We start from the raw sequence: 20,823 nt of genomic DNA, 5'->3' as shown, positions 1-20,823 counted from the left end.
TAAGTCTAAGTAAAATGTGTCAAACTGATTTACATAGGCATAAGGTCTTACTAGGATTTCCTCAAATAGTCAGCAATCTTTCATCACCGCTGCACACAGAACCACAATGATTTTGAAGATGATTTGACCAATCATCGATTCCCTTTTTAAATCAATTAATAGCAGTGACTGTCACTAAGTGGTAATGATTCTGCACTAACGACCTGCGACTGAGAACAGTGCTCCTTTATAGCTGCCACTGCTGATTTGCACACAATACTGATTTCTACACATTACTGACTTGCACATACCACTGATTTGCACACAGTACCAAGTATAATTGATCTACCTATTTGTTATTACTATGCTGCTATTTTAAATCGCTTTTTTTTTTTTATTGTTTACACTGTTCTTACTTTCTGTACTGTGTGATACTGTGTCTGCTGCTAGGGGGCAGAGGAGCCAAGAGACAAGAACATCACTCCTCTACTGTAGGAGGACAGGGATGTGACTAATGAACTTGAAACTTGTAAAGGACAATTATTGGCAATTGACAAATAATTGTGATTAGCGGTTTAACGATTTCATTCACAATAAAAAAATTGCCCAGATTGGTGACGTCGTTCAACTATTTGCATCAAGATCCACATCGCTCATTATTATTGCCGCAAAGGGAACAAGCTATAATAAACTACAGTAAAAGTGTCTGTGTGTGCCACAGAAACAGCATCTAACCTGACAGCCAGGATATATGGATTTTGACCAATTTGCTTTTATTTGAAAGGTAATATTATGGAAGAGTAGACGTTCTATAAGGGAATATAAAACAATCATAGAAAATAATTGCTATTAGCCCATCTCATAGGCTATCACACGGTTATTTGATTACTGCACCAATGATGACCCCAAAATAACGGTCCAAGTCTATATTGTTCATTAAAAGTAATGGATCGGATCGGTACTCTGTTGTATCAGACGACACCCAAAGCCCAGGTATCGTTATCGGGACTGAAAAGGTTGGATCGGTTAAGCTAAACAGCTACTTCAAAGATTACCGCTTCACTGTGTTGTTTTCATGTGCAGGGCCAACAATTTAGATTTACAATTTAGATTTTCACTAATCAAACGCTTACATTCACTTCACACTGCCTCAAACATGATTTTGAATTGATTTACTGATATACAATAGAATAAATATAAAAGAAATGCAAATGTTGAACAAGTCCCTATACCAGGGGTGGCCAACCAGTCAGAGACTAAGAGCCACAAAAAAATGACTGTGGTACCACAAAGAGCCACACCATATACCAGCGTTTCTCAACCTTATTTTTCAGTCACGGCACCCTTCATGTGTTTATAGGTCTCACCCTCTGGCCTCTGAAGTTGCTAATGTCTTTTTTATTTGGGCCTCACAGGGTTAAAAGTACCCTGTGAGACCCACGGTTGAAAAATTACAAAATCACTTTTAGCCATTTACAAAAATAATGTTTATTTAAAAAATTTTAAAGGGGAACTATTTTACTATTTCTTTCACTATTTGGGCACTTTTACACAATTCCTGTGAGTCTATGGAACACCTAGGTTTTTTTCAAAAAAAAATGCATTGTTTTGTATTTCTAATCAAGTACTAAAAACCGCATTTTTCTACCTCAAGATCTTAAGCCGTTTTGAGGCTGGGCTCCAACCACCGTGTGGCCTGGTGCCAACTGCCACATCAACTGCCACATTATTATGCAGCTGAGAAATCTCTGACATCACAGATATGCACATTTTCAGATGACTCAGTTCAGTGAGGGTGAATATTGTGAGAGGAGAATTGGAAGAATTCGCCAATATGAGAATTAGAGACATATATCCTATTAATATAAGCCCACATAGCTAAGAAACAATGGTAAACACTGAAAAAAGCCATTTATAAGATAGTTCCCCTTTAAGCACATGTATAGTCAATTGGTCCTGTTGTTCAGCCTCACAATGCTATTTGATAGTAAATGTGTTTATATGTCCCACCCTCTGGCCTCTGAAGTTGCTAATTTCTTTTTAATTTGGGCCTCACAGGGTTAACCTCTTAAGCCCGAGATATACAGTAAAAGTGTATATTTTCAGCATTATGTTTGTTTACCAATTATTTTAACTGTTATTAGTGAAATATAAGATTATAGAAATCTCAGGGCATTGAGTCGGAAACCGGCGCATATTGACAGGAGGAAGTGGCACAGCCAAAAGTGAGTGTAGTCTTTTGAAGGAAGAGACTCAGGGCTTTCAAATTTCGAAAAACGACCCTACCCAGCTCACACAAGCCCCTGTCAATCATCTGACTTCTGGATTTACTTTTTAATTTCTCTTATTTTTTGGGATTATCTCCCACAAACCTGAACGTTATTGCCATAAAACAGAACGCAGTTAGTTTCTCTACCTTTCTGTGAACGTCTTGCAAAAAACGGTGTTGCAATATGATGAAAAATGGTGGAGAAATTTACATTATAAAAAAGATGGCAGAATTCAGTACTGTATCTACAAAACCTTCTGTTTAATCATCTTCCCTTTATTCATTTGCTTAGATTTTTCAGGTCTGGTAAATTTTAGCATGGTGTTATTTACAGTCAAAGATAATTTTTTTTTTAAATAGAATTGATATTCTCCTTTGGTTCATTACAATTTACTCAAGCCTAGTAACAGACACTATTTCTGACACTGATCCATATATGTCCCTAGATTCAGATACCAAGAACATGCAAATGGACCATTTAAAAAAAAATTGTAAATGTTTATTCTACGTCCTTATGGAATGAGTGACATAAAAAAAAAAAAAGTAAAAAAAAAAAAAAAGTAAAAAAAAAAAAAAAAAAAAAATTTTAATTTTTTTTTATGGATGGAAGAGCCGCACATTGACGGGCAAAGAGCCGCATGCGGCTCGCGAGCCGCGGGTTGGCCACCCCTGCCCTATACAATACGATTACTCCCTGATTTACACAGAGCAGGCGTTATACAAGGAGCAGGTATTATACAAGGACCGCATCAAATCCCCATGTCTCCCTCCGGTTGTTACTCGGTGTAGGGGAGCATGATGTGGCGTGAGAGAAGCACAACAGCCTCTATCTATACTTTAACACTGAGCCACAGACTCAGGGAAGGTCATTCATAAAACATGACTCTAAAAATAAAACCCTCTTTTACCGGAACTCATTTCTAAACCGGGGCGCAAGCTTGGATTGTTTGCATATGTACACGTCAGAAACTGAAGTTAAAAGAAAGGAGCGCTGTAGTGTATCTTAAAGTGTGTTTCGATTTAAAGAAAGGAGCGCCGTAGTGTATCTTTAAAGTGTGTTTCAATAAAAAATTTGAGGAAGAAAGACATAAACACATGCCAGTCAGGGAGGATGGAGGGTGGTCCTCTGTGGCCTGTTTGGGAGGATGCCCTCTGCCCACGTGATTTGAGATTAACACTTCAAACAGATTATTAATGGGATTATTCTGAATATCGGACGATAGTGTGACAGAAGTGCATGGACACACATCATGGTTTGTTCTCTTATATAGTTTTGCTCAGGCTGTTATTGTGCTTTGAATATTCCATTAAAATGTGGTCCAATGTGAATGATTACTGACAATTTATTTGGTATTGCAAAGAGAACTAAACAAAAAACCAATAAAACATGAATAAATCATATTGAAAATGATATCAGTGATGATCAGTGACATGGTATAAAGGATGACACTGACCTACTGAAGGCCAGTCTGCCATAGATTATTAGAAGCACTAAAGTTATGAAAATGTGTATAGAGCAGAGAGCTGTTATCTTGATAATTATGCTGGGGTCATGTCCTAATAATTCGGACACAATTCACGACTGATGGTCCGTGTAAAAAAGAAAAACTACAATCCCACATGTTGTAGGCAGTTTAGTGTTACAAGTTGGTAAACATGCAAGGAACGCCTACATTATTTTCTCTGCTTATGCGAACCATGCATGCATCACGCATCAACACTTTCCTTTTGCAAATCTGATATGTCATAAATGTATAGATGTAGCAGTACTGTCTATCTGTATGTCATGTATGTCATATATGTTATGATGAATTGAAAATGGGGGACCCTGATGTAAACAAGACGAAAGTCTTTCTCTGGTCTGCATCCCCTTAACAATTGTATGTATTGAGATGTACTGTACTGTACCCATTCTGCAATCTGTTAATAAACTTTTCAATCAATCAATCAATCCTTCCGATTGCTTCCTCAAGAAGAAAATCCCAAGTTTCACCTACCTTCTCCAGTCCTCCTCCTCCTTGATCTTTTAGGTAACATGACTGGGCGGTCAAGGGTAGGGTTTGAAATCACATGGTTTATTTCCAGCTCTGAGACGCCATTTTGGAGGAAAGTTTGGAATTCTCTGACCTAGGAAGAAAAAAAGAGGAGGGGACGCGGCGGAGAGAGAAGTTTGACACGAATGCATGCATTCGTAAATTGTGAAGAAATAGTACGAGGGGGAAGTTTGTCAAACCAGGAGGGGAGAGAAGGGTCGGGACTCGGGGAGGGTGGCACTGACTGAGTTTACGTTGTGCCACTCAACTGGATTTGCGGTTTAGGAGGTTATTTTTTATTTTATTTTTTTGTGTGCTGCAAGCGACGTCAAGAAGACCACAATTTCCCTACTATAGTTTCATCAATAACGCCTATGCACGCACGGATTTGATGACCATTTGTGCTCGTCTGAAACATCCCCCGAGTGTCTCTACTACGCTGTGTATGGATTTCCACGGACACTCGGACCTACTAGTTCAGAGATCGACTACTCTTTCGTGCATATTTTGGTGTCGTGGCGGCGTCCCCCTGCTCCCACCGCTGTCAGGTTCAAGAAGTGCAGCTGTCAGCTTGTACTGCTACTCGGTGGTCGCGTTTCTTACATTGTAACGCTTGTTTATTTTACCTTCTGTTTTTTGTATCACCGTGACGTGTACGTGTGGACATTTGAAGGGGGGGCGGTTGCTAAACGGAACTTGCAGTTTCATCGTGGAGGGATTCTCCTGCCCCTGGTCACCAGAAGCACACAGCGGGGAGTGAAAGTGTAAAAAAAAAAAAATCTTACCTAGCGACTGTCTGGCAAGTGGCAACATAGCTGGCTACTAGCAGCGAGCTAGCTACACATCCTCCCCAGCACAGCCTAATCATGCCAGTACGAAAGAAAGGTAAGCGGCTTTCACCTATTTCTGTAGCCAAGCTTGAAGCTAGTGCTGCTAAATGCTGCAATGGAAACTCCTAGTACTACACTACAGCCACCTGCAATGAAACGGATACACGCATCTCGTATGACAAGCTATGAATCGATAATAATAACAACAACCAGTCCAGACAGTTTATAGAGGTATTTTGACTGAGCTATGGTGGTGTGCGAGAAAGGTAAGTGAATTACAGGCAGGCTTCATTAGCAAAGCAGACTATAGCCACTGTTGCTAGCCAAGTTGTCTATGGGGCACCTTGCCTGAAGTCACATTAATATAATCTTGACCGAAGTTGCACTTCTGTAATGATGTAACTATTCATTCTTCCCAGTGTTTATTTGAAACCTTTGGAGTTGCAACGTAAAGCCTACACATGGATAGAAAGATATACCAGCAGACTATGTTTTATAGAGTGTGCACTGCAGTTTTAATTAATCTGTGCCCACTGATTTGCTTGTTTTTGGGTTACATGCTGTCCCAAAACTCAACCTTTCTCTCGCCACAATCCAGATGCACAGCGAGCCCTGTCTCTCTTGGAGGAATATCGGACTAAACTGAACCACACGGAGGACAGGCAGCTTAGACACTCGATCCAGAGAGTCATCGACATCTTCCAGAGCAATCTCTTCCAGGCTCTTATAGGTATGTGACTGTTTGCCTCTGTTCTCTGTGCAGCAGTCTCCTGTTTTAATGTCACATGCACTCACTTGTTTAGTTGTGTGTTTTGAAGCACTACAACGAGTTTAAACATTCAAATAACATAATTACAACTACCACGGAATGCACAGTAACATTCTCGAGTTTTGAAACTTCTGTCTCCTGAACTTTAAAGAATGGAGATGGGACCTTTTTGGGACACTTTCCAATTATGTTGCGTTCCAAACTGTAGCACAGGAGCGTTAGGTTATAAAGTTGCTTGGTGTCCCGGTGTGAGTCAACGTGGGGTTCCACCGCCTTGCTTACCGTGGGGGTGGAGGATGGGAGCACACGCCCAAAATCTAAACAACACGCTCTTTTAATAGACCAAAAGATTGTCTGCCAAACCTCAACAAAGACACAGGGGGAAAAAGGGCATCTCATCTTGCGCTTTAAAAAAAAAAAAGGGTGGGATTAAAAGCGGTGTGGCGTTGCTGAAAGTGGACAGAGGAGTTTGAAGTGATTTTGAGTATTAGAATAGAAGCATGAACAGCAGGTATTTTTTTCCCCTCCTTAAAGGAAAACTCCAACATTTTGGGAAATTAGCTTATTTGCCATCTACCCTGGAGTTAGACAAGAGGATACATACCTTTTTCTTCTCTGTGCATGCAGTAGGAGTAGGAAGATGTTGGGAAGTAGGCTGTTAGTTGGGAAGTAGGCTAATGGAGGAACCTACTTCCAGTGACTGACGCTAAGCTAGGCTAACGGTGTGTGTCTTCCTTCCTACTCCTACTGCATGCACAGAGAAGAAAAAGGGTATCTATCTTCTTGTCTAACTCCAGGGTTCCCAAAATGTTGGAGTGTTAAGATACATACCTAAGCTAATTTCCCAAAATGTTGGAGTTTTCTTTTAAGAAGTGTGAGGATGACTGCTGATTGGCTTCAATCTCTGTGACTCAGTAGAGCGGGCCCTCTGTCTTTGAGTGGATGTTGCTCAGGGCCTCTATCATGCATAAAACACGGTCTGTGGCCATGCACACACGCACGCACGCGCACACACACGGTCCCATGCGATCCGATGTGAATTCACAGCACTTGCTTCTGTTAGCGCAACAATGTCAATTAATGGTTATGACTTGACGAATGGCCTAATCGATCGGTGTAAATCACACCCTAACTTGGCTGCATGATGAGTGAAATCAGACTCGCCCCAATGGAGAGATTGACATGTGCATCGAACATTGTACATATGTCTATACTGAACACTGTGACCTCATTTTCTACTTCTAATTTACATGCTATACTATGTTATTTGATACTATCTTGTCTAGCACAGTCTCTGGAGCGTAACAGTAAGAAGCATTTTGTATGAAAGTATTCTGTACTTCTGTATGACAACTATTAAAGAAACTTGAAACTTGAACTTGAAATGTGAGGCCGGAGGGCCCAATGGAGAGATTGACATGTGAGGCCGGAGGGCCCAATGGAGAGATTGACATGTGAGGCCGGAGGGCCCAATGGAGAGATTGACATGTGAGGCTGGAGGGCCCAATGGAGAGATGTGACGCCTGTAGAGCTGTCCCCGAAGCCTGTTTTTGGGATTCGAACTTCGCCAGGGTTTTTCGAACGGACGTTTGAACAATCGTTTTTTTAATCATGCAAAACATTTTTTGCTCCTAAATAATTTTTCTGGTTCAGTACTGTCGAGTCTTGACTTTAGGCACATATCGCAAATTTACGCATTTAACGTAGCGCATATTGTTGCGGTTATTAAGAGTTAGTACTAGTACCTACTTACTGGTCACGGGAGGCTTCAATAACGTTTGGATGGTAATCCATTTTGTGAATACATTTGTTGAAACAACATCTTTGTTGGCCGACGGCTCCTGTGTTATCTTAACGCTAGCAAGCTAAACATGCATAACTTAATTAACGTGCATAACATACCTGTGTAACGTTAAGTAACTTGTGTTCCGCTGGGAAAGTTCAGCATCACTGCATACACTTGGTTTAATCCAAACGTCCATTCGGAAACGTTGTATTATGAAATAAGACGGGTGAGTGTGAGTCACTCAACTCTCTTTTTTGCATGATTGATTCATTTCCTGATAATGTATGACAGTGACCCCTCCTCATCTCGACTAGACTGTTCTATCTGTGTTCGTGTGACTTTCAAATTATTGTAAACACAACATAGTACTGTGATATTCTTGATATATATCACATTCTGATATCTATTTTTTGTGTAAAATAAATAAACGAAAATGTAAAAGAAAAAAAGGTTTGAAAAGGAGGTTCGAACCCATTAATTAAGATTCGAATGCCAACGTAACGAACAAAGGTCAGAATGTTCGAACGTTTGGGCTCAGCCCTAGAGGCCTCAGGGCCCAATGGAGAGATTGACATGTGAGGCCGGAGGGCCCTTGGCTGCCGGGCAGCGAGTTACAAGTCAGTGCAGATGTGTCGTGGAAACTTAACTGAACAGGAGGAATGTAGCGTGGCCTGTTTGAGTTTCCCAGGCCTGGCTGGCTGGCACTGTGCCAATACCGTTAGCTTGCCTGTCTGACCCCTAAGGTCAACCTCCCCGTCTTCAATGCCACCCTTAACACATTCCCACCCGACAACGTATATATCCGTGTTTCGAATCCATGCTTAAAGGACCAACCACGGATATCTCCGTGGCAAAGTTGTTTTGGCTTTTATTCCATTTTAATAACCTATTCAAGGTCGCCGAGCTGCACTGCAGATGTACCCTACTCTTTGAATTCAAAAAAGTGCATTACCGGCCAGATCCTCTTAGGGCCGCTGTATCGATAATGCAGTGTTCCCTGTGGCAGAAGTTGTCTCTTTTTTTCTGGATTTCCAATGTAGTTTTCTACTCACCTGAAGCGATCCCTATAGCCTGTTGCACGGAATACGTTTTGGATTGCGGATTTCACTATGCAGTAAGGGAATATATCATCAGCCAATGGACATATCGATCTACCAGATCAGGGCTGTACGTTAACTTTTTTTGCACATAGCACTGGTGCTACAGAGGTTGATAGTTTTGTAGCACAGGCCAAAATCTTGTAGCACAAGTATAAAACGTGTTATATTTGTAACAGTCACAAATGTGCCTATTGTATTTGTGTTATTTAGTTGCAGTGCCATGTTTGGCTGTCATTTAGTATATTGCCATGTGTTATTATTACTATAATACACTCATATGCTATTTTCAATTAATATCATAAACATAAGGAATATTAGCATAATTTTGAGTGGACTGAAGGAATGAGTCAGCGTTAATAGTTTTAAATGCAAATAATTTATTGAAACATAGAAGTGGGGTCGGTTGGGACACACACACACACACACACACAATGGGGGACCCTGATGTAAACAAGACAAACGTCTTTCTCTGGTCTGCATCCCCTTAACAATTGTGTGTATTGAGCCGTACTGTACTGTACCCATTCTGCAATCTGTTAAATAAAGTTTTCATTCATTCATTCACACACACTGTTTCAACTCACCACCCCCGCATCATATTGTAGTCTAGTGACTAGACAGTGTTTGTGTGTAGTAAACCTACCCTTATGACTGCCAGACAGTGTTTGTGTGTAGTAAGCCTACCCTTATGACTGCCAGACAGTGTTTGTGTGTAGTAAACCTACCCTTATGACTGCCAGACGGATGGACAGATAATGTTGATATTCAAATATAAAAAAGTTTCGAGAGGAACTGTCTGTCTTCAAACTTCCACTCCTCTCGAAACTTTTTTATATTTGAATATCAACATTATCTGTCCATCCTCAGTAATCCTCAGTTTACTATAATATACTCCTGTCCTGACTAGTGACTTCATCGTCTTTCCATAAACGTTAATTTCGGGCGATGTGCGCATAAAGGAATGGCGACGGTGCAAAGCATGTAGATGCATTTGACCCGTTGCGAGAAAAAAAAAACACCACAGACTTATTTCGGGACGTGTAGGCGCACTGCTGTGTTAACGCAGCAGTGCGCACCAACCGACCAACGCGCTGCTCTGCTTGCAGAAGCACGGATAGGGCGGATATGACTCGTCGAGTTGTCAGAGTTTTTTCAAAATAAGAGTATCATATGCACCTGAACGTTGCTAGCTGTCGGAGCCTAGTTATTATAGCTGGAGCTGCGCGTGGGCAGAAATGAGACCCGCTACAGGATTTTCAAAATAAGAATCTATATGAACCGAATCCCTATCGCACCAGTGCTACTGAAGTAAATCCATTCATCGCACAGACCGCTGTTGCTGTAGCATGTGCGATATATATGTCGCACTGTACAGCCCTGCAGATGGCGATCGATAACTGGGAAATGGTCTGGGGGATCCAACCGGCTCTTGGTAAGATCTTTTTCACGTAAATTACATGCTGATCAGGGCTTGTTATGATACCCAACCAGCCGATCAGCGTATGTGGCTACTGAGACGAACACAGTTATTGGTAATCAATAATCAGAAACGACGTCCCCCCCCCCCCCCTCCCCCCTTTCATGCTTGAGGATCATACCGATCATATGCAGTTTGAGTTTTAACTGTAGCTTCTGTATAACCGAAATGCCATTGGATATAACGTTAGTAGCTATTAGCCCTTTATCCAGCCTTCCAGGAAATATACTAGACCAAATCCCGTATAACGCTTATATTCAAGACGCTATAAAATGAGAACGTATTGATGAATTTTTTTTCTTTAAGCCATTTTGAAGGGACGGTTTATGGTCTCAATTGACAATGAGAATGGACAGATAGCAATACTATAAAGTATAGATTTAGCTCTACAAACAGCCCCACGCAAGTCTGCAAGTCTGTTTACATATGCTGGCCGTCTACAGTGATTTTAGACGCATCCAAATGGCCACCAATGTGTTAAGTTAACCATCATGCATCTTCATATTTGTGCAGATAAATGGGGGACAATGCAAGTCCAGTACAGATAATGGTCAGAGACGTGGCTAAAACAGGGTCATATGCAGCATGTCAGAAATCATAGCAAACCAAAATGAGGATTATATCATTTTTTTTCTCTTTTTTTACATGAAACAAGACAAACAATACAGTAACAGTAATAATCAACAATAACTCACGGGACAATAACAGAAATAATAATAACAATAATGACAGTCCGGTAATTAAATCGGAATGAAAATAGACTAAAAGACATAAAAATAATAAATACAATACATGGACACTGGCTCCCCCCCCCAATGTGGGCTATACATCCACCACTTCATTCAACACCAGAAAACTACAAATTTTAATTTATATGCGTTCCTTTATCTTATCCACCACAGCCATCCAGACTGCGATGCTGGCTTACTTGCGATGAGGATTATATCATTAAACTAATATGGATTATATTATTAAACTAATGGTCAAATTCACTATTGGCAGCGGAAAAAGTTCTCCCTTAGGAGAAGGGATACCCTCTCTCGAATGAGAGCGATGGCATTCGCTACCAGAATTTCTCCTCTCTCTCTCTCTGTTATGATTAATTGATAACTGCTTATTATTCTCACCTCGGTGACCGGCGTGATGTGTTCGTTCCATCGTCACAGCGCACAGCAACCTGCGTGATGTGTTCATTCCATCATGTTCATTCCATCCAAGTGCTGCTCAGATTTATGGGAAGATGATAATTTCTGTGGTGATGATTAACTGCTGCTCCTCAATGCCTTCCATCAAGAACCACCGTCACCTCTCTTAACCCGTCTACACAGCATGCCACCAATGTGTGCTTGCCGCTCCGATAGGTTTGGCAAGAAGCCAACCTTACCAGACAGGTCCATGCATCATGCATGTGTTGCACACACACACACGTACACAAAATGGTTTCTCAAGTAGGCATGTGAGCGTACACACATAAACACCGTCTGGCAGTCACAATGGTACTGTAGGCCTACTACATGCATATAAACACTGTCTGGCAGTAGGCTTACTACACACATAAAGGGGAGGCTTACTACACATATAAACACTGTCCGGCAGTCACAAGGGTAGGCTTACTACACACAAACCGTCTGGCAGTCACAAGGGTACTGTATGCCTACTACACACATAAACACTGTCTGGCAGTCATAAGGGTAGGCTTACTACACACAAACACTGTGGCAGTCACAAGGGTAGGCTTACTACACACAAACACTGTCTGGCAGTCATAAGGGTAGGTTTACTACACACAAACACTGTCTGGCAGTCACAAGGGTAGGCTTACTACACACAAACACTGTCTGGCAGTCATAAGGGTAGGTTTACTACACACAAACACTGTCTGGCAGTCATAAGGGTAGGCTTACTACACACATAAACACTGTCTGGCAGTCACAAGGGTAGGCTTACTACACACAAACACTGTCTGGCAGTCATAAGGGTAGGTTTACTACACACAAACACTGTCTGGCAGTCATAAGGGTAGGTTTACTACACACAAACACTGTCTGGCAGTCATAAGGGTAGGCTTACTACACACATAAACACTGTCTGGCAGTCACAAGGGTAGGCTTACTACACACAAACACTGTCTGGCAGTCACAAGGGTAGGCTTACTACACACAAACACTGTGGCAGTCACAAGGGTAGGTTTACTACACACAAACACTGTCTGGCAGTCATAAGGGTAGGCTTACTACACAAACACTGTCTGGCAGTCATAAGGGTAGGCTTACTACACACAAACACTGTCTGGCAGTCATAAGGGTAGGTTTACTACACACAAACACTGTCTAGCAGTCATAAGGGTAGGTTTACTACACACAAACACTGTCTGGCAGTCATAAGGGTAGGTTTACTACACACAAACACTGTCTAGCAGTCATAAGGGTAGGCTTACTACACACAAACACTGTCTGGCAGTCATAAGGGTAGGTTTACTACACACAAACACTGTCTGGCAGTCATAAGGGTAGGCTTACTACACACATAAACACTGTCTGGCAGTCACAAGGGTAGGCTTACTACACAAACACTGTCTGGCAGTCATAAGGGTAGGTTTACTACACACAAACACTGTCTGGCAGTCATAAGGGTAGGCTTACTACACACAAACACTGTCTGGCAGTCATAAGGGTAGGCTTACTACACACAAACACTGTCTGGCAGTCATAAGGGTAGGTTTACTACACACAAACACTGTCTGGCAGTCATAAGGGTTGGCTTACTACACACAAACACTGTCTGGCAGTCATAAGGGTAGGCTTACTACACACAAACACTGTCTGGCAGTCATAAGGGTAGGCTTACTACACACAAACACTGTCTGGCAGTCATAAGGGTAGGTTTACTACACACAAACACTGTCTGGCAGTCATAAGGGTAGGTTTACTACACACAAACACTGTCTGGCAGTCATAAGGGTAGGCTTACTACACACAAACACTGTCTGGCAGTCATAAGGGTAGGTTTACTACACACAAACACTGTCTGGCAGTCATAAGGGTAGGTTTACTACACACAAACACTGTCTGGCAGTCATAAGGGTAGGTTTACTACACACAAACACTGTCTGGCAGTCATAAGGGTTGGCTTACTACACACAAACACTGTCTGGCAGTCATAAGGGTTGGCTTACTACACACAAACACTGTCTGGCAGTCATAAGGGTTGGCTTACTACACACAAACACTGTCTGGCAGTCATAAGGGTTGGCCTACTACTCGCATCCAGTCAATCTAACTTAAAAAAGGGCCCAACCCAGGAGAAATGGCAATAGTAATGTTTCATAGTTTCTATTGTTCCTAATAATCCTGCATCATATTCATATTGAATAGCTTCCATTCATTGTGCTAAGCATTGTGCTCCTTCTTGCATGGCAGCCTCTCAGCCCATGGCGATGTAAAACACACATACTTAACACACACTTACAAACAATTGTTTGCATTTTATCCCAGGACCTGTAGCTGCTTTGAAATGGCTCCAAGTGACTTTCCTGATCTTCCCTGACTGTCAATTATCTCTTCAGATCCCTCCTGAGCTTCTTTGGCTTTCCCATCGTAGCGTTTGTGGATGAGTAATGATTGTATCAAATGAGCCCTATTTAAATGGTCTCGGAGAAGTCACCAGCAGTAGTCCATCGTAATTACTCACAAGAAGTAAGAGGCCATGCCACAAAGCTCATTTGATTGACACAACTTTCTACATCACTAAAATGGATAATTCTGAAAAATCTCAGTATTTAACACTTTCTGTGCCGGCCGTGCCAGACTGCCAGTCCTATATACCCTGTTGAGTGCCAGTGCTGTAGTCAATGGGAGGGCGAGCACATTTGTGAACGCATAAACTATATCTTAAATTATGGCTATGTGTCTAATACAACCGTCGCTTATCAATGACTTGTTTGCAGTCTACATTGTCGAAACGGATTGTTTTTTAATCGGTTCATTTCCGTTTTATACCATTTTGAAAAATGCTTGTTTTTTGAAACTTTCAGAAAAAAAAAGATTCTGCAGGAATCTCGCTTTACTGTAATACACAAAACACGTTGTCATTTTTCGGCCTATTTATGAATAGTTTTCAAATAAACGCTAGATTATCGATAGTATATGTGTACTTATGCACGCTATAGAAGCAGGCTGAAAAATCGATTACTGGTGTCTTATTTTCTTATCAGCTACACACACTCACAGCCACACACACACATATGGGACACGTTGATATATAGGTGAAAACAGCTCTGATTATCCCAATACTGGTCAAATAGATTCCTTACCTCAGATCAGATGTTCTCCAAAAAGATTATTCCAATTCCTGATCGCCATTCCAAATATCGATCGCGTTTATTGATCCAACGCTGGGTGGTCGAAAGACATATTCCACGCTGTTCTGATGGTGGGCGATAGGGATGGGTATCGTTAGGATTTTATCGATACTACTACTCTTATCGATACTGCTTAACGGTTCGGTACTTTATCGATACTCTTATCGGTTCTTTTTTATTTAGCAAAAAAAAAAATTATTAAGAACAGAATCGACATTGCTTTATTATTCTTTTATATAACTATATTACTGCACATGGCTACTTTTTTATCAATTAATACAAGCAGTCAGATAAATTAACTATTTTGGGACTTTCTATTTTATTTAGAAAGTTCTTAAATCAGAATGTCTCACCCAATACCCAGCTGTTAAAAACGGTTCAATACTCCATGTTATTAGTAGAGGCTGTGACACTCTGTCATCCTTCCTCTAGCTGCTAGGGTGAAGGGACTTTGGGCTTGCTGGGACCGGTGGTGGTAGAGGGAGGAGGGGTGGGCTGGGACATGGTGGATGCAGCCTCAGCTTGAAGATCTTTAATCTTTCTAATATATTTGTAGCTAAACAATTAGCTAAGCAATTATATTTTATTTATTAGCCTATTGTAGTGACTACATTATGGTTTGTGTTCTCCTCTTACTGTGTTGTGTAGTGGGAGGGAACTACTGATCTGGCACCGCGGCCAGAGGGGACAATTATTGCGGTTGCACTTGCTGTTGTGATCTTTACTGTTCTGGCTATATACATGTGCTCTTGTTCTGTATTGACTGAAGTTGTCTTGTGTATTAAACAAGCATTACGTTGCCTACGATTATTCCTTTTTCCTCCGGCACTACACTATTTATAATAATTCGTTATTAGCCTAGCTAACTCCGTATCTTGGCTTACCTGCAGTGGACGTGGATGCAGATGGAACACTGTGAGCAAAGCAGTCAAAAACTGCGCATTTCTGCAGACTAATGTTATGTTTTGACAACAGATGTTTTGACAAATTGCTTGTATTGCCACCCTTACTGGCAAATGTTTTATTGCACTTGTGGCAACGTGCAGTCGACTTTCGTAAAAGTGTACCCAGACTTTCGAGCGCTTTTCTCTCTCCGCCATGACGAGCGCAGAGCTCGGCCTGTGTGTGCTGCGCTTCAGCAGCACGGAGCCACTGACTGGCACCTCCCTTAAGTACCCGTGTGTGTATGTGTGAGCGGCTCGCGACGAGTGTGTGTAATAATGGCTCGCTGCGGCTCGCTTCTCCTGCAGAGACAGAGAGAGGAGAGATAGTTCGCAACGTTTAAATTCCTCGAAAAAAAAAACTCATGGTAATAATAATTTCTAGAGTATCGATAGCAGTACCGATAACGTCGGAGCTTATAAATACTTTTTTCTAATTTAGTACCGGTTCCCATTTAGAACCGGGGTCCGGGGGGCATCCCTAGCGATGACTGGGATCGTCTCCGGTTACTTGCCTAACAAGTAAAATGTGGATTCCGGACTCTTTTTTTCCCCCCATGCATTTCATTCAGTGCAATCCAATGGGGTGCAGTACCATCCGGAGAGACGATAGGGGCCGGTATTTTCCCTGTTCGAGCTCAGACGGATGAGGCTAGATTGATGAAAAATGAATGGAAATCGATAATAAAAAAAAATAACAACGATTAAAACGATTTCTTGTGGCCTGGCACTCAAAGTGTTAAGTAGACCCATAATAAATTCATAAAATAACCGAGCTTGTTTTCTGTGACGAAGAAGTATGTGCTCCAATCACTCTATCACAGAAATATAAGAGTTAGAAATATAAGAGTTGTTGGAAACTCAAAACTTGACATGCATGTTATTTACAAGTGTATGTAAACCTTTGACCACAACTGTACATTGTGAATAGTTAACAGTGTTTCCCCTGAAAAAAAATTCAACAGCAGTGCTGTGCAGCGCGCACTCTGCCGGAATCCATATTTGTTCGTGCGCACGTGCCGCCGGAATCCAGAAATAACTTAAAGCCCAACATCCAGGTTAAACCCTACTGATCAATTATGGGTAGTTTACATCATTGGTATATAATTTCATTATTTATTTTTTTCCATTTGACACCGGAAATGCCACTCCGAAAGAGTTAAAAAGGTCCACGCACAAATAACATGCACGCGCGAATCAAAAAAGCTTATCAAACGCAGACGTCACTACAGGTGCATATTAATGAGCCGAATCTAAAAGCTTATCAGACGCTAGCACGGCCGTGACGTCACTTCAGGAAACGTATGCCTTATGCCCGTCCGGGTCATAGTACTAGATCAATGGTGGCCCACTCGGTGCATCACAGTTAGCCTATAGCTCTGCCGTCCCTGCTACAGTCGGGACCACTACAGCTCCGCCGTCCCTGCGGGTGGTTCTCTCCTCTTTGTGTGCCCCTGTCCTCGCGGGTGTCCTGCGGAGGAGCTTGTGGACGCGCCAACAGCGGCGGCCGTACTCCGTAGGGTGTTTGAGCCTGTAGAGTTAGCTCATAGCTATCTTGTACCACTAGCCTTTACGGGCTCGAGCACCCTACGGCTGCCGCCGTTGTCGCGTCCATGGGCCCCCCGGCAGGGTACCCGTGGGGACGGGGTGTACAGAGAGGAGAGAACCATTTTGGGTCGGCCGTTCATGCCGGCCAGCGAGCCAGTTGGGATATGTTGTTAGCACAATAGCTACCAAGCTAAGCTATGTTAGCTACTAACGTTATAAACACAATATGTGTACAACGACACAATGATTTACATTATTACAAATATGGTAACGTGGTTGTGGCTTTTACAAATAGTGGTTAGCTTTAGAGATGGATGGCTATAATCACGGAGCAATAGTGTTAGGTGAAACAGATACATTTTCATTCGGCTGGTAGTAGCAAGCATATATCTATGGTAGCAAGGCTCTCTGCCTGCAGTGCCTGCCACTAGCTTTGTGTGACTCTCAGCGCCCCCTGGTGAGCCCCCTGGTGCCCTGCACCTGTTGTGACGAGATCATTTCGATTACACACGCACGTTATGAACCATTGATTAAAATATCCACGTGCGTGGTGATTGTGTTGGGCAGACAAAATGTTTGATAAAAACGCTAAAACTGGGTCAATTTCAATACTTTTTTTCCCCTTCTTCATGAAAGTCACCGTTGGCCTAGTCCACATTGTTTATTGAACAAAAATACAACGTGAAGGTTGGCCTTTAAAACTAGGGATGCCCCGATCACGTTTTTTGCCACCGATACCGATCACCGATCGTCTATGAGCCATATCGGCCAATACCGATCGATACCGATCGTTTTTGGTATATAAAAAAATATATATATATATATAATTTTTTTAATTTTCTTTTAATAAAAAATATATATTATATACGGTAATCATACTTGTAGTTGTATTATCTGCGAGACATCGCCACCACGCAACAAGTCAAAATGCTCGCTATCTGCAAACAGCTCCACTGTCTGTGTGTACTCGAGTAGCCTCCAGCTACGGCCAGGATGCCTGTAGCTTTATGCCAAGCAAGCAGTGCAAAAATGCTTCCGCATTCGTCACCGCACGCCAGTGCGGTAAAGCGCCCTTCTTTTCAGACAAATGCTACCGTGCGTGCACCGGCGGCGGCGTGCTCGCTCAGGTGCGTGCGTGCGCCGGCGTGCTCGCGCGAGGTGCCCGCGCATGCGCATGAGAGCGGAGCTCAATATATATAAGTCACCGCCCCTAAATTCAGTATCTAGCAATAGCTCAATTGGCAAGGACACATGGCTGTGGATCCTATGGCTTGTTTGCTGGCGAGTTCGAATCCCATCGAAAATATTTTTTAACGTGATTTATTTTTAACGTGTATTCTTTCGCCGGTTAAGGTTAGGCATTGTTTCGGAGTTGGTTAAGGTTAGAACGGTTAAGTTTAGGCGCTGTTAAGGAGCTGGTTAAGGTTAGAGTTTGTCAAAGAGAATGGCAATATAAGGTTAAGGTTAAGGTTAGGCATTGTTTCGGAGTTGGTTAAGGTTAGAACGGTTAAGTTTAGGCGTTGTTAAGGAGCTGGTTAAGGTTAGAGTTTGTCAAAGAGAATGGCAATAGACAGCCTATTTCCGCGCGACCTGGGCGCTGGGCGGCGGAAAATGAAAGGCGCATTACTGCACGCTACTACGGTAAATTTTTGCACTGCTTGCTTGGCATAAAGCTACACGCGGCCAGGATTCTCCGGCGCTGCAGCTGGACCCTATTGGTATAAATCACATTCAGCATGCCCTCAGCTCGAATACGCATCGAATCAATGTTATAAGTAGGGATGGGTACCTTTCACATTTGAACCGATACGGTACCGGTACCTGTGAATCGATACCGGTACCCAACGGTACCTTTTTTCGGTACTTTAGTCTCAATAAATTTTATTTACCTACCTCAATTGTGAAAAAAAAATCCAAACTTCAAATAACTACAATTTCGACCGTTTTCGGCTTGCCATTGCTCCGACTGCTTTGTTGTTGAATCGAGTCAAATCCTAGGTAAGCATATATTGTGCGTGTGAACGTTGACATGAAAGGAAAAAAGGTAAACAAATAAATAAAAATTTCAATTTTTTTTTTTACATTTTTTTTTTTTTTTATCTCACTTGAATCGATACTATGTAGTACCGACGTGTTTCGGTTCGGTACCTCAAAAGTACCGAATTCGGTACCCATCCCTAGTTATAAGACACTGATATCAGGAGCTATCTGTAGCTACTGCTAGCCGGTTATATAACGTTAAGACAACGCCTCAGTGAACTATTTAGTTTAGAGCTAACGTGAGCTACCGAGTACTTATCATGCTCTCGACTATTGAATGAATGAATGAATGAGAACTTTATTAACAGATTGCAGAATGGGTACAGTACAGCTCAATACATACAATTGTTAAGGGGATGCAGACCAGAGAAAGACTTTCGTCTTGTTTACATCAGGGTCCCCCATTTTCAATTAATCGTAACATATATGACATACATGACATACAGATAGACAGTACTGCTACATCTATACATTTATGACATACCAGATTTGCAATTACAGTACTGTTTGTGATACAAAAAGAGTCCAGAAAGAAAAGAGTATATACATTAGGCGTAGAAACGGTACATTGGATTGGGTAGGTGGGGGTGGGGGGGGACTGTACATTGGAGGTGGTTGGGTGGGTGGGGGGGGGGGGGGGGGGGGGTTGGGTAGGAGTGGGGGGGGGGTAGGAGTGGGGGGGGGGGGGGGGGGTAGGAGTGGGGGGGGGGGGGTTGGGTAGGAGGGGTGGGTGGGGGACACTGTACAACTGTACAAACAACACTGTCCATTGGATTATTGACAAGACCATACTTGGTAATTTACTGTACATTGGAGGGGGTTGTGTTCGGACATTTACAGGGGCCAGTTTCGAGTTGCAGTCTCCCTTAGGTGTTTTTTGAGTGTTTTTGAAAGTGGGTAGTGATTCACATTCCTTTACAGCTTTGGGTAGGGCGTTCCACATTGATGTGGCATAATTGCGAAACGTGTTTAGTCCCTTGTTTGAGCCGAATCTGGGTTTAACATGATTTGTGGAGCTCCCTCTGGTGTTGTGATCGTGGTATTCACTGACCTTTGGGAAGTATTTTGTCATGTACATGGGTACCTTGGTCGTGTAGTGTATCTTGTAGACCAGGCCCATTGCAAGTTGCTGTACTCTGTCGTCTACTCTAAGCCATCCTAGGTTGTCAAAGTGGGCAGGGGTGAGGTGGGTTCTAGGAGTAAGGTCAAGCAGTAGTCTGACCAGTTTGTTTTGAGATGTTTGTAATTTTGTTTTTAGCGCCTTTGAGGTGCTTTGGTACCATGAGGTGCAAGCATAGTCGTAGTACCCTTGAATGAGTGCTCCTGCTAGAGTCTTCAGGGTATTCTTGTTTACCAGTGAGGAGATCCGGTACAAGAATCGTGTTCGTTGGTTGACTTTTTTTATTACATTGGATGCCATTTTGTCACAGGAAAGATTTGCCTCTAGGATGGAACCTAGGTAGGTAATATCTTCTTTCCTTGTGACAATATTGTCACCCACTGTAACTGAGAAGCCGTCGGTCTTGCTGAGTTTGTTATTTGAACCGAAGAGAATGGACTCTGTTTTGCCCATGTGTAATGATAGTTTGTTATCAGCGAGCCATATGCAGATTTTGCCTAGTTCTGAGCTGAGGGTTTTTTCAACCTGTAACTTGTTCTTGTCAGAGACCAGCAGGGCTGAGTCGTCCGCA

At 42.3% G+C, this 20,823-nt stretch overlaps 1 protein-coding gene across 9 annotated transcripts in view; it reads left to right on the top strand.

Moving 5' to 3' along the window:
• Nucleotides 1-4,411: 4,411 nt before the first annotated feature.
• dlg1b (discs large MAGUK scaffold protein 1b) overlaps nt 4,412-20,823 on the top strand; it is a 408,802-nt gene continuing 392,390 nt past the window's right edge. For 5 of the 9 annotated variants that reach the window (XM_084328063.1, XM_084328064.1, XM_084328060.1 and 2 more), the window contains exons 1-2: nt 4,412-5,166; nt 5,710-5,841. In XM_084328063.1, the coding sequence (XP_084184189.1) occupies nt 5,148-5,166; nt 5,710-5,841 (151 nt within the window). In that variant the 5' untranslated portion in view covers nt 4,412-5,147. The remainder of the gene's footprint in view (nt 5,167-5,709; nt 5,842-20,823) is intronic. The other 4 variants (XM_084328066.1, XM_084328065.1, XM_084328062.1 and 1 more) reach the window with 1 other exon arrangement.

Source organism: Notolepis coatsorum (genome assembly GCF_963971535.1).
Source record: "Notolepis coatsorum genome assembly, chromosome: 13".
NCBI classification, from domain to species: domain Eukaryota; kingdom Metazoa; phylum Chordata; class Actinopteri; order Aulopiformes; family Paralepididae; genus Notolepis; species Notolepis coatsorum.
The sequence above is the reverse complement of the archived record's forward strand: the minus strand, read 5'-3'. Positions and strand labels throughout refer to the sequence as shown.